The sequence below is a fragment of the Galleria mellonella genome, unplaced genomic scaffold (assembly GCF_026898425.1).
Source record: "Galleria mellonella isolate WM207_F2 unplaced genomic scaffold, CSIRO_AGI_GalMel_v1 utg182, whole genome shotgun sequence".
Lineage (NCBI taxonomy): Eukaryota > Metazoa > Arthropoda > Insecta > Lepidoptera > Pyralidae > Galleria > Galleria mellonella.
In genome coordinates this window covers 1,185,177-1,210,608 of record NW_026442023.1, presented here as the reverse complement: position 1 = coordinate 1,210,608, position 25,432 = coordinate 1,185,177, and the positions used below count along the sequence as shown (strand labels likewise).

The 25,432-nt window shown below is 31.7% G+C and overlaps 4 protein-coding genes across 5 annotated transcripts in view; 2 read left to right on the top strand and 2 right to left on the bottom strand.

Moving 5' to 3' along the window:
* Positions 1-15,865, top strand: part of LOC113512870 (tubulin-specific chaperone cofactor E-like protein) — a 40,485-nt gene extending 24,620 nt beyond the window's left edge. The window contains exons 4-8 of one of the 2 annotated variants that reach the window (XM_026896819.3): positions 1,826-1,925; positions 11,368-11,552; positions 13,102-13,233; positions 14,130-14,229; positions 14,652-15,865. In XM_026896819.3, coding sequence (XP_026752620.1) covers positions 1,826-1,925; positions 11,368-11,552; positions 13,102-13,233; positions 14,130-14,229; positions 14,652-14,780 — 646 coding nt within the window. In that variant the 3' untranslated portion in view covers positions 14,781-15,865. The remainder of the gene's footprint in view (positions 1-1,825; positions 1,926-11,367; positions 11,553-13,101; positions 13,234-14,129; positions 14,230-14,651) is intronic. The other variant, XM_026896820.3, reaches the window with a different exon arrangement.
* Positions 15,866-17,360: 1,495 nt separating this feature from the next.
* Positions 17,361-20,476, bottom strand: LOC113512996 (DNA repair protein REV1). The gene has a single exon (XM_026896983.3). The coding sequence runs from the start codon at positions 20,194-20,196 to the stop codon at positions 17,371-17,373; it is 2,826 nt and encodes a 941-aa protein (XP_026752784.2). The 5' UTR covers positions 20,197-20,476; the 3' UTR covers positions 17,361-17,370.
* A 148-nt stretch (positions 20,477-20,624) lies between these two features.
* On the top strand, positions 20,625-21,700 carry LOC113512882 (uncharacterized). Its single transcript, XM_026896837.3, has one exon. The coding sequence runs from the start codon at positions 20,761-20,763 to the stop codon at positions 21,298-21,300; it is 540 nt and encodes a 179-aa protein (XP_026752638.2). The 5' UTR covers positions 20,625-20,760; the 3' UTR covers positions 21,301-21,700.
* Positions 21,686-25,432, bottom strand: part of LOC113513002 (transcriptional regulator ATRX homolog) — a 49,710-nt gene continuing 45,963 nt past the window's right edge. Inside the window, 1 exon segment of the mRNA XM_052893659.1 lies at positions 21,686-24,724. The gene's annotated coding sequence lies outside the window, so the exon portion shown is untranslated.

The window sequence follows — 25,432 nt, the reverse complement described above, 5'->3', positions numbered from 1 at the left end:
ACAGGTAGTCCATTTGTCTGCTAAATTTCAATCAAATCTGTTTAGCCGTTGGAACGTGATTGAGTAGTAAATTAAATTTCATATTTATATTATGAGTAAAACTAGTGTTGTTTCTCGTGTAGTTTTCGGATTTTATAACGTATTTGTATTTACAAGAAAACGTAGGTGGTTCTTAATTTAACTGTTATTTGTGTGTAAGAAACTATGTTTGTTGATTGTATTTTTGTATTAATAGTTTATTGTCTTATTATTCATGCGACCCTGTACCCACGACATATGGTCAATTGAGTATTATTTTAATTTCAACTATCAGATAACGACGCCTGGGAATATATAATAGTATGGAAGCCTCCATTTCATTCGAATACCTATTTTGGAATGTAATACAAAATTTTCTTATATATTTCCTTTGTAGTCATATTTCGCGACTTCGCCCACATGAATCAGTATGTAAGGTATCTTATCTGCTAAGTTATGATATAACCTACCCATGTACCAAATTTTATCCAAATCAGTTCACTAGTTTTTGCGTGATAGAGTAACAAACATCCAACCATCCTTTCACCTATCCATCTATCGTTACAAAATATCGCATGTATAATTTTTTTTTAATGGATGATAATAGAATGGTAACCCCACCTGCGCTATCGGTATACACCGGCAGGGTACCAGTGAAGGATGATATATGAGAATGAAGTAGGTCAGTTAGCCCATCGTGACGAATTCAACAAGAATTGTTCACGATGGTTTCCAGAGGGAACCACGTGGAGGTCGACCTAATAAGGCATATTGCTAGCAATGGGGCTGTCAAACTCCATTGCTAACAATCCCTTTCCCCCCGCATGTATAATATTAATAATGCGTCTTGTAACACAAGGGAAGAGTTGAAAAAATACAAGTGTATAGTTTTATCTCTACTTACTACTACCTACTGGACTTAAAGATACGAGTATATATTTATATGACTGTGAAAAAAAATAGTAAGAAAATGTAAGTAGCCACATGAATTATGCTTTGTTGATCATATCTATAATAATAAAGTATATGTATATCTGTATTGCAAAATTCGAATTCATTATCTCAAACTGACATTATCTGTAGTCATTGCCATTGACCTACTGACTGAATAGACGTGACCCATTGTAATGCGCCGTTAGACGATTATTATTTTATGTAATGTGTACCTTACTGTCATAAACACAGGGTGTAACATACACACTCGATTACTCTTATGCTGTAAGATTTTATAAATGTATAAAGGTTTTATTGATTTTTAAATCCATTTACAGCTTCACAAATTGATAAACGCCACAAATACCCGTCAACTTACTTGAAAATTAACCTTGTCACTAATAAACTTTATGATGCCACTAATGAAGTAATGTTATCTGTAATATTGTTATAAAAAAAGATTTTTTTTTTTGTAAAATATATATATTATTTAAAAAAATTTAGATCTCTGCGAAAATTACAATAATGTAACCCAAAATATCAAAAATTAACTTATTAAAACTAATTCATATTTCTTTTGCCCAAAAGCTGGGCCGGTTCGATAGTTTATTAATAAACACTAATTTTTTACTAAGCCTCTCCGAAAATACCAACTGTCTGAATCGAAATATAGCCGGAGGTAATTAGGCTCTATTGCACATAATTTAGGGTCAAACGCTGCTACATAAATAACGTGTAGATGCGGCATCTATTTATATTAGGATCTGTGAATTTAGCATAACTCTGTACCCAATTTTGGTAGTGTAATATGCCTCTTACAATGTATAAATATCACCAGAGGGCTCGTAATAATATTTTGCATTTGACATTCCAGTCACCTCAGGTTCCTTAACCTGAACAACACCGGGCTGGCCACGTGGGATGAAGTGGATCGACTTGCCCGGTTCCCCGCCTTGAAAAGTTTACGGGTACAGGTAAGTTGGCTTAAAAAATTATCATAACTTTTAAACATACATTACATACTAATAAGTGAAGTTAAATAAAAAACATGTAAAAAGGCAAGAAAAATAACCAAGAATAAATACGTTACAAAACATTATACATGTTAATTGATAAAATCAACAATTCAAAAAAAGTATGAAATTAATCATGTTTGCTTTTTTTATTGTACATCTATTATTTTTTTATTTATTTAAATAACTTTATTGATCAAAAGGAAATATGATACACCAGGCGGACTTATTGCTAGTAGCATTCTCTACTAGTCAATAAAACTATAGATTATAAATATTCATTATAAAATACATCAGATATCGTAAATAATATATTTATTTACTATATTTGATAAAATTCCTTTTTCTTTTTATATGATCATAGTTTAATCCAGTCAATTATAAAACATCTCATTGCCTACTTATATAATATTATTATAATGAATGTGCCTAATTGTCGAACAACTGAACTGTATAACACCTGCCAAGTATCGCTCGTTCCAAACCCCGATGACAGTAGCATTGAAACGCTTCCGATTTAAAGATGTCCAGATAACGGGCGCGCTATTTCGACGCTGCGGCGTCTTGATTTATCCGGGTTGTATCCCTCGGGAGCTCCACAATGCGGGTTAAGGTCTTCCCGATATAGTGGCGGCCTACTTGACTCGTACTGATTACACAACGAATACCTAACACTCCGGGCACGCGTAATTGCGTCACGTTCGCACAACGTACGCGCTTACGTACCAGGAAGATTTGGGACTTTTATCATATTGGCAACCTTGAGAATCAATTTATATGATACAACAGACTATAAATAGATGTATGTATGTAGATATTATCAATAAATTTGCAGTAAAATAAACACTATAAACAATATAAAAAATTTACTGACATTTTATACTTCGTTGTGGTTCTTCCTGGTGTGCAATGATGGCACGTGAAATATGAGAGGTGAAATAGAAGGTAAATGAACTGATTGTAATAAAAGAAAAGCATTTTGATGACTAAGAAGGCGAATCTCTCCAGAACTGGCAAATGTACACGAGACCAGTTATAAAATTGGATAGAGCAAGAGAGTTATGTAAGGATGAAGACCGCTGCTCGTTTCTATCTGCCTGTCTCATAATCAATTCGTCGTATAGATTATTACAGTAACTACCTTATAATCACACTAATTGCTGTGTCTCAAAGCTAAGATGCCTATATTAAAGGAATCTAGACAATGAGTTCATTGTAATTTATTCAATCAACCTCTTCACGTGATATAGGATTAGCATTTGAAAAAAAATTCAAATTAAGCCACGGAGAATGTCGAGAATAAAACGACGATTAAGTAACCCTGTCGCTGGCATAGAAAGCATAAATCTAAGTAAGTTAGTACCTACATAATATCACGTCTGTGGCAGAAAGTTTTGTTATGCACAAATAGCAACGACCTACAAAGTACATAATGCATGCACTTTGCACGTGTGGTCATAAAAAGTAGAAGTTCAGGGGCGACCCTATGACATTTCCCCAAACAAAACGGTTTTTTAACTCTACACTATATAAAACGTACTGACGCAAATGTGAACGAATATAGTTCATGCACATAAAAACATAAAGTCACTTTTCCTTTCTGGATCTTACATTCGCTATGTGACCGTCACGCAACGTGGAATGTGAAAGTGCGTAGACTGAGGACTCTCGATCACTATGACTACTAAAAATGGCGTAATAAATAAACAACATGACAATATAAAAGGGTCCTAACATTGATAAAAAAGAGGACGGTTCAGTTTTAACAAAATATCATGAACATTCAGTTTGGCAAATTATTAGTCTTGTCACTTCAAAAGCTTAACGACTAATGTCGTCAAAAAATGCTCAAATAATATAATCATGATTAGAATCCCCTTTTTAAGGTCGATTAAATCAGTATCCTCCAAGAATTTAGCAATTTTGCCCATAATATTTGACACTCTTTTTAATCGTTAGCCGCCCTCATTAATACCGCTGTTTGTATTGTCCACTTTACCCATTTTTCTGTAGGAAACAACAGCTATTACACTTCCAAATTGGTCCTTTGTGCCGGATATTTCCCAGTAACCTATAGAAAATATACCTACTCTGCTTCTTTAACCATAAAATTGATAGAAGTAGACTTAAGATGATGTTGATGACACACATTCTTAGTTAAGACCTTGTAGCTGATTACGTTATGCAGTTAGGTTTATTATTGCAAGCGCTTTACGAATTGCAAGCGTAATTTGTTGGCCTACATTTACAGACACCGTCCATTAAGGCATTACTTTCAATGCTGGATACTATTAAACGTCAATTAGGTCCTGCTACCTTTACATTTGAACTTAAGTTTATACCAGATTGAGTTATAACCAATCTGGTATTAGAAAACTGCAATCAAAGTTAATTAACTATCTTTATTCACGACGTTAATTTTGCAAGAAAGTGCAAGGATAGATTTGTAATTGGAAAGATGGACTAACTGACGTTTGAAGCTAGCTAAGCATAGTTAGTAATGTTTGAAAGATTATTCGTCGATTACATTGTTAGAAAAAAAGTCGGCAGAAATAAATATGGCTATTATAGTTCATACTTGTTATATTTTCTTAGACTAATCAAGTTCCAATCATTTTAGTTTGATCAGTGAAAAAGATTAGGTACTTCTGACAGTTTTATCAACTAATTTTATTTTCTAATGCTAGCGATTTGTTCTTAAAATAGAGCACGTATATAATAAATATCGTATCAAACCAAGGAATCTTTATCAGTAATGATAGTACTGCGTTGGTTGGTACCGCCGTCTCGCAACTGCATGTTTATCAAAGCGTTACAAACATTGTAATTCAATCATTTCCTTTTTAACGCACGTGCGTGCATGTCAGTGCATAGATTTTAAATGCGCGTAATGGAAAATTGTCGTGTCTTTTTATATATCGTAATGTATGTTCAAACGAAATGAAGTTTGATGTTTAGCGTGCTGTAAATTTTATTATAATAGTAACTTTTTTTAATAATTAATTTTAACTTCATGTAAAGTATCGTACAAAAAAATGTAATATAGAAAGTTTTGTCCTATAATTACGCGTTATGAAGGTAATAAAAAAATGTGTTACAGCATAAAATGAGAATAGATACTCTCTACTGTTATTTTTATTATCTGTGTTTTATCTACTTGCATGTCATTATTTTGCTGATGTAATGTTCTGAAATAACTTGCATTTTTACCCATTTTTACTATTCAATGGTCGTAAAATGCCAAAAAGCAACCTAAAATAATAGATACTAAGTTCCATATTTATTTATTAGACGTACATAATGGAAAATTTACGATTGAGTAAGCTTAAACATTACTTACGTTAGATACATTAGTGTTGAGTCCAAGTTAACTTTCCATAACATTGAAGTTACGACTATAACGTATTACTTATAACAAATTTAATTTATTATTATATATAACTGATAACACTAATGATACAAATTTATTATTTATTATAATGGCCAAACGCAGTGTAGGACGATCCCCCACTAGATTGAGTGACGACCTGAAATGCATTGCAGGGAGTCAGTGGATGCAGGTGGCGCAGGACCGTTCTTTATGGCAGTCTATGGGAGAGGCTTATGTACTACAGTGGACGGATAATGGCTGAAATGATAATGGCAAATCCATATTGTCACGTAAATCGAAATGTGAAATGTATGAAATAGTCACATCTAGCTTGTATCAATACTTTTTTTAAATTTGGACTTTCATATGAGTAATTAGCAGTAAACAAAACGAGTATTGTGGTAACCAAAAATATTGCCATGGTCCATAGACTCCCAAAGATTATGAGTAACAATTCTGGCTAATATTGGTACTTTGTTTAAGATAGCAATATATCTACACAGGAAATTATTATAAAGTATCGAAATCTGGAATCTTTCTGCACTAGTTGCGAAATAATAATGGAAAGAAAGAAATTGTTCATTGACCCAATTTCAGAATTATGACAGCAAAACCTTCAAGCTTGATAGATTCAAGGTAGCATTAAAGTTTATATTGCACGAAATAACAACTGAAATGAACGGAAAGACCGATACTGACTCATCGAAATTGCAATAAATGAAACGATGCAGGGCAGGCCAGAACATAAATTACATGCGTCGTCGGTCGTTCACATTCACAGTTGATTTACTCGACCTTGCTCAATGGAGGAGGATATTGTACAAACATTGTCAATATCTCGGTTACCAGAACGGCCTTATTTATTTCCTACTCTCTACCCTACGTCTTAAGTTTTAAATTATAGCCCACTGAGCTTTAAAAAAATAAGTTCTCAATTTAACTTTACTGTTTTGTATATTACCAGATATAAAATTAACTCTCAATTTTTCCATCAAATATTTACTTCCGTGTTGACCAATTTTGTGCTTTTCTACAAATTGTGAAATTATTTACGCTATACGTATTATTACGATTATGACTGTAACCATTATGAAGTTTCTCAACTGCGACGTCCATGCAAACTTTTGTCCCTAATTAACGTTCATCATAATTAATTATCATCGCTTCTCTAGTCAGGTGCATATCTCTCCCCATAAAGATTAGAGTCCCTTTCAAGGGACAATTTTTTAACTTATTGGTCACTTAATATGTTAATATATATAGTGGATTTTAACTTCTGTATCAGTTTATGCTCTCTCTGTCTGCCATTGTTGAAAGTTTTATTACGTAGATGTTTTGTCTTTTTTTTTCTTCATTCAACTAATTATATTCCTAATAATAATTAATTCTTCCTAGAATTCTTTTGTCCGACATCTCTTCTGTTCTATCAAACTTGCTGTTTGTTAGTCTCTTCTTGCTAGTATGTGACACAAATTGAGAATTATAAAATCAATTTTTGTTGAAAAAAGCTACAGTCGAGATTCTTATTCGATTTTCTCAGCTATAATTACATTTCAAATGGACATTAGAATCATAAAATTATGTCTATTCAAAAATACTTGTATAAACATTTTGTTCTAACAGAAAACTTTTAGAAGTGCTACGTACCTATTTAATATTTCAAAGTTGGATATAAAACAACGATATTAAGTTGATTGTTCTGCAATAAATTCTTTATAATTTTAATACAAGGATTCATATTGCTCAACATTAGAATTTAGAATGTGCTTTGATCTAATTTCATAATAGTAATTGCATGAAACTATTTTCTGACCTTACGTCTAAAGCTTCATATTTGTTCCTTCCAAAGCGATCTGATGTGTAAGATTATTAAAAATAAATTTTTACTATACAATCCTAGTTTGAAAGCATATTGCTTGGTGCAGTTGTGCAAGGCATTAAAGTGAAGGGAACGCGCTGTTGCATTTGACTTTATACGTCATATCTTAATGTCAAACTCATAACAAAACCAATTACTGTTGAGGATTTTAAAACTAGCTACATAACCTTATAGCGGATCTATCGGGAATCTTACACCAAAAAGTATACGTTAACTAATGCTACTACAGTGATTTTTAATGTTGGTTTTCTAAATTAATTTAAATGTAACAGCAACAAGACACTGTAATGGCAGCTACCTTAAGTGGTTTATGGAAATAAAAAGCTATTATTTCAAAAATAATTTATCGGTATTCCATATTCGTCATAAGTATCTAGAGTCAGATGAAAAGCAGATTATCATAGTCGAAGGTTTATTCAAATTTTAACATTTTGTATTTCTTATTTTGTCTACTTTGGTACTTTGTCCTCAAATTTTTAGTTAAAATAATTAATTATAGTATGTTTGAATAAATAAAACTTAATGAAAAGATAACAAATTCTATATAAATTATAACAGAAATATCCTCTAAATATAATTAGTAACAAATGAAAACATTTAACCATTCAATATAGATAGATAGATAGATAGATACTCTTTATTGTTTCCTCCAAAAGATTACAATAGTAAACTTATTTGTTTAACTTTGTACTAAGTACTAAATAACTTCAGCAGACTTTTTTATGATCGAGTCGATCATTCGTTGGTTTACATTTTCATTAAGTTTTCTTAAATCAAACACCAGTCAGAATTAATATAGACTCTCAAAATGAAATATGACCTGCGTGGGTTAACAAACGACCAACCAGTTTACTCACATCATGATTCACATGACGTTGAACGGACAATGTTTTTGACTGATGTACCTCCACCCACATATCTACATCGCAAACAAACTTATACTAATATTTTATTTGCCTGAGTGGTAAAAAAACTCTGCTATTAGTAAATACCTATAATTTTCTTTATGCCACAAACAAGAAAACAGCCTATCTAATGGTAAACAATTACTGTAGCCTATGGACGCTTGTAACACTAGGATCACGTGCACGTAACCGTCTCTTAAGGTATTTTATAATGCACTTTTTTTAAAGAATCACATATTGTAACCCCTGGAAAAGGCCTCGGAAGGGAGATCATTTCACAGCCTGAGTATTCGAGAGAGGAAATTGCAATCACCGAATAGGCAGTAGAATCATAATGACCATTCAAAAATGGTTGTAATTAAGTTTACTTGAATAAGGAATATTCTTATTCTTAAAATTCGTCCGAAACCGCACTGTATGCAACCTTTTTTTTATACAACTTAGAATGGCAAACAAGTACTTGCTATAAAAAATATTAATATTCTTGAAATACTCATCTGAAATTGCATATATCTATATGCTTCACGGTAGAAACACGAATGGAACAGAGGTACCCAAGCAATCGACTTTTGTACAAAGTCTCCCTCTGGTAAACCTGTTGATGGTAAGCGGTGCGATGATAAAAAGTGGCCGTGGGCATCATTTTAAACAATACTTCAAAACAGTCCGTTATATTCGATTCGAAAATCAAATAAACTCGCCAACGACAACATATGCGAACATTACATGTATGCATATAATGCCAACATTAGCATAGGGTACCCTGCTCAGTCGTGTACCGTCATCAATGCATATAAACGGTGCAATCGATAGGACCTAATGATTCAGAACGGAGCCGTTACTGCGTGGGACGGAGCCGAAATTTGACACCTGCATTTAATATAACACATGCATTAACAACAATTATTTTATATTGTTGTCCTTGAGAATTTTTGTATAGGAAAAAATCTATTAGATATAATAACAGAAGAGGATTTAAAAAACTATTGGAAATTAGAATACGTTTATTTAGTTAAAATAAACGACTTGTTATTCTTGATATATACATATCTTTTATCCATCTTTGTACAGTTCCTTGAGTGAATTAAAGTCAATTATTTATATTGCACAAACATAGATTATATACATTACATGATATTATATACAAAATTAAGATCACTAGGTTCCGCCAATATTAAAAAACCCCTCACAAAAACCATTAAATAATTTTTTTTTTTATGCAACTTAGAATGGCAAACAAGCTGACGACCCACCTAATGGAAAGTGGAAAAAAAAATGGAAAAGAATCTGCAGGACCCACATATCAGTATTTTTAGCTCAGCGATGATGAGTCAATCGGGACTTTTATTTATTTTTTTATTAATTAAGTAGGTATAGATAAACTGTAATGCAAATTCTTTATATTAATTTGCATTAAAGTATTCCGCCTTCCGTTTTTAGGCAAAACCGGCGATACTTGCTGGAGCACACGCGAAGTGATCCTTCATGGCTTGAACAAAGAAATCTCATTAAGTACTAGCTACATTACGTTTTGTGCTTTAAATTCATTGCATAGGATTGAAGTTCCTTTGTCAGTTCTTGGAATAAATCGACCAGAGAACTTCCTAGCTACGATGTTTCACAAATAAATCAACACGACTAGGAGATACTTATCGCTGCGAATCCGCTCTGTGATACCTTATATGGAAACTTGTACCTTGTGGTCTTTAGAGGAATAAAAACAAAGAATTTGGCATCTGCCGCTTTTTGGACCCTGATATTTTTCATTTCATGGCTTGTTTTCCGTATTCCTATTCTTATTGGGGGTCTCTAAGTAACTTCAGCACATAAGAAGCGGTAGGAAAAAGTTATTTGTGTATTATAAATTGCAAATTACTATTCTTTGTGTATTTGTATCATAATTGTGTCTTCTAGAACTTCATTACATTAATTTATGCTATTATTTTAAAAACCTAATTCTATTGTTTGTTTGTCTTTGTTGTAGTTCCAGCTATCAAGATAGTATGAGACATTTTTTATCACGTTTTGACACATATTTCTTTCGAAAAAATGTTCAATTTTATAGATACAATATTAATAGTATGTTATTAATTTTGATTTCAAGTTATTGTCTATAAGATAGACAGTCAGCCATCAGATCAGTCTACCAGATAACATTGCCATTCCATGTTATATAAAAATTTATGTATCTAGGTAATCCAATATAAATTTTCTACGGATACGGCTGCATCCAAGCTCTTAGAATGGATACTTTAAGCAATATAATGGCGTTAACACACTAAATAACAAAATATGTTTACATTTCTATGGTTTAGAAATATCAGACGCTGGAAGTGGGTATATTTCACAACCGTTTGAATTTATTTTCACGAGACTCGTTATAACCACATTGGTTTGCTACCTACTTATTCCACCTATATTCATATGTGCACATGTGGTATTTTATATGTGAGTACAAAGTGACCTATTTGCGTCACAGTTACCCATATTTTGTTTATCTCACTGTTACTTAATATCATTCAGTTTTAATGGATAATAATGGAATGGTAACCCCGTCTACGCTATCGGCATACAATGACAGGACTGCAGTGACAGTTGACAGATGAGTATGAAAGCAGGCGATTTGACGCCTTGTGATGAATTCGTCAGGAATTCACCACAATGATTTTCAGGGGGAACCGCGTTGAGGTCGACCTGATAGGGTGTATGGCTAGCAATGGGAGTTTTCTATCCCATAATTAACAATCCCTTTCCCCTTACATCATTGACAAAACGCCATAATATCGTAACGGAAGTCAAGATATTCATGTAAAAAGAGTTTATCACTCATCAAAAGAAGTTAATGTGAGAGTAAAAATTTGTGTACCATCGTTACCTTTTATCGTCATACGGGCGAATGTTTGACTGCCACCGTAATTGTATAAATAAATAAAAGATTCCCTTCAATTTTACTTATTTATATTCCCCTTGTTGTTCTAGCATAGAATGAACCACTGCTTCCTTTCTCGTGGCGGTATAAATGTTAGTTTGTCTGGATAGATGTTTTTTCATGCAAATACTACTAAACGGATATGAATGAAACATGGTACATGGATAGATTATATCCTTCCTTAGCACAAAAGGTACTTTATATATTATTCACACAAGTGAAACTGCAGGGTTCAACTAGTTTGTTATATTAGTACAATTTCACTTACAGGTACATTTTTTTATATTTGTTACGAATTTAATTTAATTCGTTCCTTCCAGGGTTGGCCATTATGGGAGCGGTTCGAGTCAACGGAGCACGAGCGACGGTTGCTGCTGGTGGCGCGGCTGCCGCACGTGAGGACCTTGAACGGTGGAGGCGCCGTGCCAGTCGAGGAGAGAGACGCGGCCGAGCGTGCCTTCATCAGATACTACATGGAGAAGCCGGAGTCCGACCGGCCGGATCGGTGAGTGTTTTTATTGGATGAAAATATATATAAGGGAACTCCGAAATCCAAAAGGAGCACTAAGATGTAAAAGAAACGTTGTAAGAGAATCTGTGATCATAAAGTAAACAATGCAGATGATGATGATGATGGAAAGTGGTAACCGTCGCCTGTTGACATGAGCAGTACCATGGACATAACAGAGTATACTGTTTCGCACATGATACCCCTATGCGTTTTCATTCCTGAGAACTCTGGTGTTATTTCTCTGTACCCTGTAAATTCCACACCCTTCAAACCGTAACACAGCCTTGCAAACACAACTCCTTCACGGTAGAAACACGAATGGGACAGAGGTGTCCAAGCAAACGCATTTTGTACAAAGTCGTCCTCTGGTTAAGATTACAGTTAAGAGTGTATTTTATAAATATACATCACAGTAAGACGTTGCATTATTATATCGATACATTTCATATTTCATACGACATTTCTTTTAATAAATATAGTTTTCTCAATAAAATTTAAATATAGGCCGATCTCGAATGGATTGAGCTCAATTATGTGCGTAGAATCGAAGGTCCTCTTGGTAAGGAGCGGCGTGGGCGACATGACCTAAATTACTACACAAGTTTACCAATGAAAACATTCTCATAATACCTAGCATTGTTGTGGCTCAGTGAAATAGGAAATTTCTGACTTAACAAGTTTACAAAAATGTAAAACATACCTATTGACATCTAAATATAAAGATCGACATTTGTTACAAGTTAAAACTGTAGTATTTGACACCTACGTTTTTTTAAATCATGAATTACCTGTTTTTAACAGATTCAATTTTTTTATACCACAATGGTATATTATATATATATAAACATATTACCTATAAACAAGCATAAGATTCGTCTTATGGTAAACGGTTACCATAGCCTATGTTGCTTTTATATCACCGAGGATGCAACATACGCCTTGCCGAACTTTATGAAACCTTTTTAAAGTTACGAATATGTTTGAATATTGTGACCATTGCTAATGTAAACAGATTTTTATTAGTCTTAAGATTTTTGAATGGCTTTCATTGATGTCGGTTTTTCAACCGACTTCAAAAGCAGGAGGTTCTTAATTCGGTTGCATTTTTTTGTTTTATTGTCTCATAACTCCGTTATTTGTAAATCGATTCGAAAAATTCTTTTTTTTTGTCTGAAAGTATTTACTTATAGATTGGTTCTATTAAAATTTTATCAAAACCAATTTAATAGTTTAGTTTTTACATCAAAGTAATATATATATATATATATATATATATATATATATATATATATATATATATATATATATATATATTTTTTTTTTTTTTTTTTTTTCTATTTTGTCACATTTGATGTCCTTTTTTTTATGGGCTACAATCTTTAGTTATATATATATATATATATATATATATATATATATATATATATATATATATATATATATATATATATATATATATATATATATATATATATTTTTTTTTTTTTTTTTTTTCTATAGACTAAGCGGAAATATGCTTCTAAGATTAAAATGAATGTTTCAGATATTGGGAGTTAGTAGGAATCCACGGCAAACTCGACCCGCTGGTGTCGGTAGACCTGCGACCGGAGAAGCGCGTCCAAATCACATTCACTTGCGGTGACAACAGTGAAGTCAGGACCATCGACGTTTACAGGTGCTTATCTACAACTTCTTTTGCTTTGTCTCTCTGGAAATTAACCAAATTAGTAGATCAAAAAGCAGCAGTCATGGCATATCATGGATGATCTACTCACGGTTCCATCAATATGATGGTTTTAAACCAGATTTATTTAATGACAATAAAATGGTAACCTTGTGTAACCCTGTGCTATTGGTATACGCTGGTAAGCTATCAACGGGAAATCAGATTAGTTAGTTTATTATGATTAATTCTACGAAATTCTATTATTAATATTCTACGGAAAGTTTTACGATTACTTTCTCGCCATTCCCATTAAATTCCGTAAATATGGGTGTAGGGATTGTTATTAATTGGGAGCATGTAGTCCTAAAAAACGTTATGACGTTAACGTAACGTTATACAAATCGTAATGTGTGTAACGTTACGTTTCACACATTACGATTTGTATATTACGATTTCAAATAAATCTTCATGATTTATCGGAGCGTGTATAAACTGCATTATACAAATTATTCGTTAAGACGTAATGTGGATTTTATATCGTAAATAATGTAACATACACAAAGTCATATAATCTTAGTAGACAAGTACCCATAATATACTTTATGTTTAAGTACTTATTTTTAAAATCCTAAAAAAAAATACATGAGATGATTCCTATTATAAATGTGAAAGTTATATTTGTTACTCATTACGCTTAAATGGTTGAAAAGATTTGACTGAATATTAGTATGCGTGTAGTCTACTGTAGCTTAACTTTAACACATAGTATACTTTATTCACGTGAGCAAAACCGCGGGAAACTGCTATATGATTACTAAGGTTACCAAGTATAACAAAAAAAAATATAGAATATTTTATGTATAATTTTATCGCTTTAAAATATCAACATGAATAATTATTTTCAGAACTGTCTCCGACCTAAAGACGCGATTGGAACGGCTAGCCGGCTTCCCTGCTTCGAAGATGAGGCTCTTCTATGTTGACCAGGAACTGAGAGATACGCAGGTGAATATATTTACCTACTACAATCAAAAGTCAAACACGAGTCGAACTTCCTTTCAGTGTGCCATAGACGTATTGAGACAAAGTTGCATATCGGTTGTCAGCTCTTTTTAAAAGGTTAAGTCAATCTAGTAATTGAGGTAATAATTATGCTCGTGTTTTTCTTTCTTTAAAAAAAAAAAAAACAACAAATTTTAATATTTTATGTCAATCTTTATCAAAAGCGATATAGAAAATCGCCACAGTCATAAATGTAGTAGTAACAGTAGGTTAGAAATTTTTCAGTGATATTTTTTAAGGCGTAAAATAATTGCGCATATTACGTAATTCGCATTTCTGTTTAAAACAAAACGCATCATTGTTCATTTCATTTAAACTGTACCACATCATTCATCACAAATTAACCATATATTTTATTTCTGGAGTATTTTCAGGGACCCGAAGAAATGAAGTACCCAACGAAGCAGCTGTACTCCTACAATATAAGGTCCGGTGATGAAATCATCATCGATTCAAAACTGAAACACTCTATCTCGGCCAATTCGACTGCGTGAAACCATTGACACGATAGAGTTAGATGCATTTCTATAGGGGAATAAAACAAGGCTGTCTCATAACTAAAGGCACGTTCACACACATTCGCAACGCGTCGTTCTTAATAACGATATTTTTCATAGCTTTATAATGATAATAATGGAACGTCAAACGATGTTCGTATAAAAACCGTATTGTGATTTACCAAAAAACATTGAATGTCTATTTAAAAATTTTAAAGATTCTAGATTCAGCTGTTTCAGTTGTGCATTGATATATGGGCCAGTCAGACAGTTACTCAGTATATCTTTTATATATCTACATAATAAATGTCATACGATCACATTAATCACCTGGTTCGAGCTAAACCATACTGTGTTTTGAGAAACCAGATATCACACATCTGACCTGAGCAAGTTAAGAAATTTAGTCTCATAAATTGACGCTACGCTTACGCATACGCTACTGAGGTCGTTAATGTATCATGTTACGTATTTAGAAGGTAAACTAGGCCAATGATTGACCTACCTATTGATAATGAAATATTAACCTTAGGTCAATTATATAACACTGACCTTGATTGTGTAAGCGTATAACGGAACGGAACCATCCTTTGTTTGATTTGGCTGAAGAGATCACCATAGTGATAATTATTTTACAATATTTACAAATTAATAATTTATAATAAGCCTTTTGTAATTTGAGTTGAGTGTGCAATAAAAAAATATGCAATTGTTAAGTAAAAAATATATAACGCCTGCGCTCCTTAAGAAAAATTGTTGTTTCACAAACAGTAGATAAGATTTTTATACTCGTTACACAATACTTATGAAACTGACGGATTAGTATTTTATCAACGCACTTTACGACTTGTAATAGTATGAATTTGTTTCCATATATAGTCATGCAAATTTATGGACCAATATAAAAATTATAATTCGTTATAAATTACGATTCGTAAATAACGAATAGTCGGTGTGTGAACGTAGCCTAATTGGACTACGCTGTTTGCTTTGCAAATGGCAGGTAAAAAATAACATGGCCTACAATGTATTGTAGATTGTTTGAATGAAATACTATAATAAAACTTGAAATATTAATGACAGATTATTTTTTATTATTCATAATCTACAATAACTACTTATTACTAGCTAGGTGTATCTAGAAAACTAGATAAAAACCACCTTCAGTAGTATCAGTAGAAGCATGCAAGTAATAGTATGCATTGTAGATGGCACTATGTTGGTATGTGTATGCCAAACGCAATTCATTGGGCTGATTTTGTTTTGGGTGTACTAAAAATTTATGGCTGTACCTAGTCATATCTAAATAGGCAAATACAATTATAAATTATTTAAAAATAAATTCGAAAAGTATGAAATGCAGCTATCTTGTAGAAAAACGAAGACTTTAAAAAATCAAAATATTTTGTCCAAAGTGTAATAAGTTGCGTCGAATTTTAACAAAACATGACCAAACCTGTTTTTTTGCCATTCTAGATCAAAGAATATGACAATCCTGTGTTAAAAATCTGTTTTGGTTTTTACTGTTACATTTCGACGCTACAGACACATTAAGTTTAGGTAACATTTACATGTTTGTATACTAACAAATTTCTCGGGATGAGTTTAATTTATTAGAAATTATGTCCTATGTTTACCTCATTGATTCTTCTGCCTTAAGTCACAAATTATTACCTATTTATAGGTATATTATACCATAATGTGATTAGCCATGGTTGTCCATAAAGCATTTAGTTTTTAAGTTTGGTGCAAAGCTGAAAGCTTGATGAGCATAATTTTATTTACTTACAGAATTCAATTAGTTCAATATTTTATGTTGAAAAATGTGAAACCATTTTCAAGAAATTTATATAACCTAATGATATAATAAAATTGAAGGAATAATGCAAATTGGCTTCAGATAGGCAAAGTGTATTACAGATATTACTATATTTTATGACAAATCAATATCAATATATTGATTTTAATTCTATTAATAAATTTGACAACTGGCGTTGTAAAAGTCGTTATCTGTGTGGGTTTAACTCTTGCTTTATTCGCAATAAGCATCTGTGATAGTATCTAAATTATTACTGAATTCAATATTGTACTACTTAACATGTAATGTATATTTTTACATGAAATGTCAGATCATTGCAACATACATGCAACATGTATTTAAAATATTGGATACCTACTTTCCATATGTAAAAGTGCTTATCGATATCTAGTGATAACTAACTGCCATTTTGCGAATTAAAGTATACCATGTGTCTTCAATTTTTAATAAATATTCAAAATATGATATTAGATAGGCATCTTTTAAATATATATGACAATTGCCTAAAGTTAAATTATCATATATTTGCCATGATATATATAATATATATATGAATACTTTTTTACTGTGATCCATAAATCTGCCAAATTTTTTAAAACTAAAATTGCTTTCAGTGGCAGTGTGTAAATGCAATTAATGCAGTAACTTTTGTTTAACAAACTTTGAAATCTATGATATAATTTGTTTTTCTCTGTAGTCCTAGAAAAAATATCAAAATAATAAAATAAATATATGAATTAATTACGTAATTTGTTTTATTTAATATTATCAGTCTCCTAAAAACAAAGGCTTTCCATAGACAGCTATCATTGCATTTTGTACATTTTCAATAATAATTTTGTAAACTTCCTTCCAGTCATCACTGCCAATTTCACTTGTTCTTCTTCTTAGAAACTTAATCAAAATATATAATTTATCAATATTTTTATTTACAACCATTTCACACATATACTCTGTGACCATCCCCACATCACAAGGTAAAGGTGTTTGACCACTATCTAACCAAGCTCTTAGTAATTCACGAATCTTTTCCCATGGCAGACTAAGCAATCCTTGGGGCTTCTCTTCTTTTTTAACTATTTCTATCTCAGGCATCACTGTATTAACCATTGGATTCTTGTAAGGGGTATCTTTTATATTTGAACCTTTTATGAAGGTTTTTAAGAGATTTCTTGAAGGAACTTGAATTTTGGCAACTTTTGGTGGTCTACCACGTTTACCTGATGGAGATTTTGGAAATACAGTTACTGGTGATTTCTGTTTAGCTATAGCAATAGATTTGGTTTTCTTTGGAGTAGTTTTGGAACTGTTTTTTGTGCTAAAATCCGGTTTACATTCTGGTTTAGATTTAAAGTCTACTGATTCAGGTATATTTAAAGAGTTGCATTTTTCTTCTGTTTTAGTTTTAACATTTACTAAGAATTTGCTTAAAGTTCCTTTTATTGGCTTATTATTAACAGTATCTAACTTTGTAATCTGAATACCCACACCTCTCATTTCTTTAGGATCTATGTTTTGTTTTTTCCATAGTGAAATAACTTCTTTGGTTATAACTTCCACATCATTTGTAGCATTATTTAATGAAGTAGACTTATTTATAACATTGCAAAATCCATGACCCATAAATTTGGCAGTTTCTACTGGAGCTTCTTCAGCTCTCACCATGAGTTTTAAAGTTATACACTTTCCTAAAACTTTGTATTGCTGCATTCTTGTTTGAACTTCAACAGACAGTTGCTTAAGAAATTCTATACATTGATTGTTATTTTCAAATCTTATTCCATAATTAACCTCTGCCGATACAGATTTTCTTACAGTAAAAAATGTCAGTGGAGTGGTATCCCGACCTCGACACTGATCAAATAATAATGCTCCAGTTTTATTACCAAAGTGATTTTGCAAAATAGCCAAAGATAAACTTTGCAAAGACCCACAAGTTTGGTGTCCTATAGACTCTAATTTTTGGGCTGTTTGCCTTCCTACACCTGGCAAATCTTTAAGTTTGATATTAAACATGAAATCTTCAACCAATTCCACTATTAAAAAAAATTGCCCATCAGGTTTAGCATGCTTTGTTGCCAACCTAGCTTGTAAACGATTCCCCCCAAACCCTGTGGAACATGGACAACCAGTCTTACTTTTTATTTCTGTTCGTAGAAATGTTGCAAATTCTTGAACACCTATTCCTGTATCTTTTAAAAGTTCCGTACAATCTACATACATTTCATCACAAGACACAGCTTCTATATCCAATGTATATTGTGCTATTGTGTTATATAAAGTAAATGCTACTTCCTTATATCCTTCAAAATCATATGATATTGTTTGTAAATCAGGACATAATTTTAAAGCAGCACCCATAAACATGCCATTACTAATGCCTTTAGCCCGAGCTTCATATGAACATGAAGCTATTTCACTCATGCAACCATATTTATCATCCTCATCAGCAATGTTATCCACTCTACTTTCAAATTCAACTTCTTCTTCAGGTATACCAGCTGCTTTCCCTATTTGTTTGGCTTGCCTTTGTCTATAGAGCTGAAACTCTGTATTTCGATCAACACCAGATCTCTTCGTTCTAAACTGTCCACCTTTGGAATGAGTAACTGCAACAGGTTTACCACGAAGCTCTGGTCTATTTCGTAACCCAACAGAAACAAAAAAACAATCCATGTCAATGTGCATAATCACTTTTCCGTTTTCAAAATTTAATTGTGATAAATTGGCTTGCTTTCTTGATTTAAAAATCTCTTCCTTCAACCAAGCACGTGAGGGAAACAAAAAATCAGTTTTCTCTCTGAGATCATTCACATACTGTTTGAAACATGCACCAAGTTGTGATATGTGATGCAATCTTGAATTGTTATAAAATTCAGAAATGAAGTTTGGATCAGCCGCTGTCTTTGTTGTTTGAATAATCTTATTAATGTCATTTATGTTTTTGAACTTTGCTGAATCAATATCATCTACTTTTGATTGATTATTTACCTTTGAATTACTAAAACTTTTATCTGGCTGTTTAATATCATTAGACATTTTCACTTCTGAAACCATAAATTGGTCTATTTCTTTTTCTTCTTTTTTCATAAAATTTGAAATATCATTCTCTTTCCCACTAACAGTCTGTTTTAATTGTGGTGCATTTTCAACTAAGGAATTTAAAGTTTTACTAACTTTTGCAAAATTTAATTGCGGCTGTGTGATGGAATTTCGATATAATAAATATTCTCTATAATCCAATAAATGATTGGATTTTATACTATCTGTAATCCATTCAGGCTTTACTACCCTGGCTAAAGACATATTCTTAACCTTCGTGTCAGGTAAATTAGAAGCAATAATATAATCATTATTTTTTTGATAAGTATGATAAACTCCACCATGTCTAACCATAAGAACTTTTAATTCATCAGCAGATGGTACTGTAAAACCATTGACATAAATACTTACACCGTTAAAGATATTACTCTCTTTCGCTTCATTTCCAGCTCTGGAAGAAAACTGTTCTTCAAGCTTATTAATTTTAGCTTGCATGTATCCACCCCATTGCTCAAAGCCATTGTCAGGAAATTTATTATCTCTTCGCCACATCGGTATTTTCAAATACAAAGAGATTATAGTTATATCAATTAATAAAAAAAATAGTCCGTTAGAAACGAAGAATGTACAACCAAGAAAAATTAATTATATAAATGGAATTATTCCCTCAATTTTCCCTCCATTACAAATTAGAAAAATATTGACAGTGACAAAAGTGGTATTGACATTTTACGACTAATGGGACTAACACCATAGATTGAGGACAGTAGTTGCAATCTGTAAGGATTGATTTAAATAAAATAAAATAATATAAAGTCATGAAATATGAACCTCTGCATTGATTATAAAAATATTGCCCACCCGTAATTTGATCATCTTCTTATATAATGACTGTATTAACGTAAATTCGTTTAACATATAAATCTTAAAAAAAAAATCAATCTAACAATGACTGACTGACAGAAAATTGACATAAATCAGTCCGGTAATAAAAATAACAAAAAACGGTTGAATTGAATTTTGAGAATTTATTTTGAACTTCAATAAGGAATTGAAGAAACTAGTAGTTCCTTTAAATATTTCCATATTGCTTACTTCTACTTGAATTAAATAAAAATGTCTACAGTTGAAGAAGATACTGTAATAGCTCCTTGGGTTGGACCTACGTCCTGCAGAAACAGATTAACGGTCCTTATACTCTCAACAAACGTAAAAATTATTGAAAAGATCTCACAAGCCCTTGAAGAAATTCACGCCAAAGGAAATTTTCGATGGAAATTGATAATATTACAATCATTCTATTTGGAAGAAATTGTCAGGCAGTCTGATCTGACGGGTAAAATATCTATTGATTTCATAGTTTTAGGCATGGATACAAGAATTTTTTGCTTAGAATGGACAAAAAAGGCTTTAAATCAAATTCACCCTGATCTTCGTAGTCGGCGATCAATACTCGTGAATGCCAGTGGATTACCTGTGAATGGAATGGCTATAAGTACTGAAGATTTGTTAACTTTTCAAACGGAATCAAAGTTGGACATGTTGACTTCAAATGTTTACAAATCTGAAGAGGCTTTGTTTTTAGCGCGAAGATTACTAAAATATATGGAAGTATCATTAGGTATCAAAACTGGAATTCCGAATTTAAATGTGTGAAACAACTACTTTTATTATAAACAAAACAGAAGGTGCATAGACACTATTATGTGGATTATTTGACAATGAACTGGATATATATGAAAACGGAGAGCTGGTTAGGCCATGTCCACACTAGAATGTCTAATGGCCATCGCAGGATGTGAACAGAAGTTTCAGCTTAAACAAAGATATGTTTGAAAGTACATATGTACTTTCAAACATATGTGCATTTTTAAAAGGATCAAGCCACCTAGGTAAACAATTATAAATACACCAATAATGGGAGGCTTTACTTTTTTTTTAAACATTTCTTTGGGTTTGAAAGGATGCCAATGTTTTAAAATTTCACTTTGCAGTTTACTTGTGTATGTATGTAAATATTATGTAAATCATAAACTATAAACACATTTCAAAATCATTTATTACACTTTAATTGTACTACAAAATAATAGGAAGTTTTCTACAGTTATATATTACATAAATAATGAAACAATTACAGCAGTCCTCGTTCATATGCAGCATCTTCACAGTAACCACATAGCAATACTATCGTTATAATAAAAAAAGTTAGAATCAATATCTTATAAAAAAACAAACTTAAAACACTAACTGAAATACTGTTTGTTTTTAACATAATATGAATAATTATTATAAATAAATTCTATGTAATCTGTAAAATTACCACCCAGAAAATGCTGTTTTTATCGAATTGATAATAAGTGTCATAATCTATAATATTAAATACTACAATTGCTGCATCTAAAATTAAAGTCACACTGGTGACTCGATAAAAGTAAACGTATACAAAAATTTAAGATTAGGCAATATCACAACTAAATCACCTGCAATAATCAGGCCAAATAAATAATAAAATAGTTTTGCCTTAAATAATAATTACTTATTATTAATTGTAAGTGAATAAGTGCATTATGTGAAAATGGTTAATTCCAACATAATGACATAACTTTGTTTGCCTTGCAAAACAATTTATAGAGCGCCATTATATTGATGGAGTAACCATTTATGTGAATAAGTAGAAATCGTTACTTTATTCTATTGTATGTAATTATTAGAAAATTAACCAAAATATGTTTGGTTTATTCTTTTTTATTTAAACAATGATATTACAGGTGGAATTCATAGCAAAGAATGATCTATGAAAAAGGATGAAATAAAACATTTCCCTCAGAGTCAATATTGTACTGGATGTTATCTATATAAATAAAAATTAAATGCTGTCTATAGAAAGCAAATCACTTGACAAATGCTCAATCAATTTTTGGGTAAATATTCTTTGTCATGATACTCCAGTAAGGTTTTCGAGGGAAAAAAAATTAAATTTGTAATTTGGCTACATGGGATTGATTCCGAACTGTCATTCTCTATATCTAAAATTAAAATTTCAATTTAATATTACAGATTTTTTTATTCCAAGGCCTTGTACAAACTAAATTTATAATATATTTAAATTAGAATTATGTTAAATATAGTTATTAATGGTCCATACTACAATAATTTTAAAATTAGAGATAGGTTTACAAAATCTTAGGATCAACCCCAATGACTGTTTAAATTTGTAATTTAAAATGTACTTTTGCTTTTATACAATAAATTAACATAATGAATTTAAGTAGTAAAATTTATTTATCAAACAATATTGCAATAATAATTATGAATATACATGTATCTCTCCACCTGTAACTAAAATTTTATATATTTCTAAAACTGGTAAAACAGGTCAAAAATAATATAAATAACTTTTAAAGTCACATATTTTGCTACGTAGCCAATATATTTTTTGTTCTCTACAACTTGTATTAAAATAAAAGGAGAAATTTATCCGTGATACACTTCACATTGCATTGTCATATGTAATATAATGTTGGCATAATTTTTGAGTATTTATAACTATTATTTCACAAATCATTTAATAATTTCGTATATACTCAAGCAATTTCAAATTCACTCGAATCACAAACTGAAGGATATAAAAAAAATAATAGATAACGTTACTTTTAATTTAGATTGGTGTTCCAATTACAATAATAGCATAATAATGTACACTACACTGTACTTACCCGCGAGTGCGAACAGTGGTGCAGGTAGGCGTAACTCGACACACTCGTATTAGCACGATGTTGACACACAAGTTATCTAGCTACTCACATATATCATAGGTACCTTAACAACTAAGTTCCTGTACTGAGAGATATTTAAAGTTACTAATCTGACACTCAAAGAGAATGATTAAAAATTTATGAATTTCAATGTATAATTCATACAGTGGTTTCTACGATGAAGTGATCTAATGGAATGACAGCTTGTATCAAATATGACAACATTATACATGTAATTGAAAAAATAATGACTATAAGCCATGGTGTGCTATGTTATTAAATTTCTAAGCCGATTTTAATGGTTCACATTATGCGAACAATTAGGAGCGGCGCTAATTTCGAGTGTCAGATCACAGAATGTTTATACCGCATGCGCAAGTGTCACATATTAAGTTTGAGCATAATATATTTGATCCTGTATAGTCTTAAAATATGACAGTTCGCGCGCCTTATAGTTAAGTCTACGCCTTAGGCTTCCGTTATTTGTAATTTTAAGACAAAAATATATGAAAGCATTAACACAAACACGAGATTCTTTGATATGTCAACTAACGGCTGCAATTCTCGATTTTTCTTTATAAATATACCCCTTTATAAAATTGATAAACATCTAATAAACCTACTTTATCTATTAAGTATTTTTGTTTTATTATTATTCAAACCTAAAATTTCAAAGTAACAAAACACATTAATTAATAGTTAAAATAGATTTATTTGATGTTACATACATCTTTTACATATGATGTGGATAGATTATTAAAAATAATAATCAATGTGAGTTCTAAGTAGACACGATGTTTTTAGAAGTCAAATGTAGACGATTTTGCGACTACATTTTGCATCGCATCCTAGTGGTACAGTTGCTATATCAAAATAGTTAATTTAGCAATTGTTTTGATACTATTGTTTAGAGATTCTAGATGCATTGAATATTTAAAAAGTGACTCGATCACCGCCACTGACTTTTGATAGGGAATAAACTGGGTTCGAACTGGGTCTTATCCACGTCCATGGAATCACTGGTCGCAAATTCTAAAAGCACCGCGTCCGCTAAGCTCCGTAGTGAGGAAGGGAAATAAAATTGAGATTCATGATATGTGGTGTAACGCAAGCCTCAAGGCGAAAGCTACATCTACCGTTTCCATATATCACTGCTCAGTTTGGCCGGGCGTCGTCGCAGCGCAGGCTCCGTGCTCATACTAACCGGACACCCGAGTAGGCTGCCGCCGATCCAACACCTAGTTACGACTTCGCATCGTTTCAGACGGCACGTAGCACCTATATATCGTTTACTATACACATCTGTTCACTATACACTGTTGAACCTGCAAACAAAACATGCTACTGTGACTTTTGCAATGATTATTTAAAAAGTAAACTACAAAACCGATTTTAACAAAATTTCTGTTGAAAATAAATATGGATAATTCTTGACCACTGTTATTTTTAATTAATTCCATTCATAAACAATCTCTTTGGCAAGCTCGGTCGCTAGTGCAATATACTGCAGTACACGTACACTAGCTTTATTTACAAATACATTCCCTTTGCCCTGGATTACGAATTAGGGTAACCTGTGTCTTGTAAGCTAGTTCCTTACTACATATTATATAAGAACTATTACTATGTATTTGTAAATGCAGAATTAACAGTATTAAGTTAAAATATAAATATAATAAAACAGGGTGAAAAAAATTAAAGTTTAATTAGGAAATTACAGTTAATAAAATTTTCAAATCTGTTACGTTCAGTGTGTGGTGCGAGAGAAGGTGAATAGTGTGAATGTGTGTATATTTGAAGTGAGAAGAAAAGTGGTATTAATGTATATACCAGGAGTGGCTAACCGGTCGATGGCGACTATTCGATCGTGGCAAGGCAAAAAAAAGATAATATTTTGTTAATCTAGCGGAAGATGCTCAGCAGACACAATGCTCACACTAATATAATAATAATAAGTTGTTACTAAGAATAATTTCCAGTTGTATGTTATCCCTCTTAATAAAAGAATAAATACTATAATACTACGTAATTGT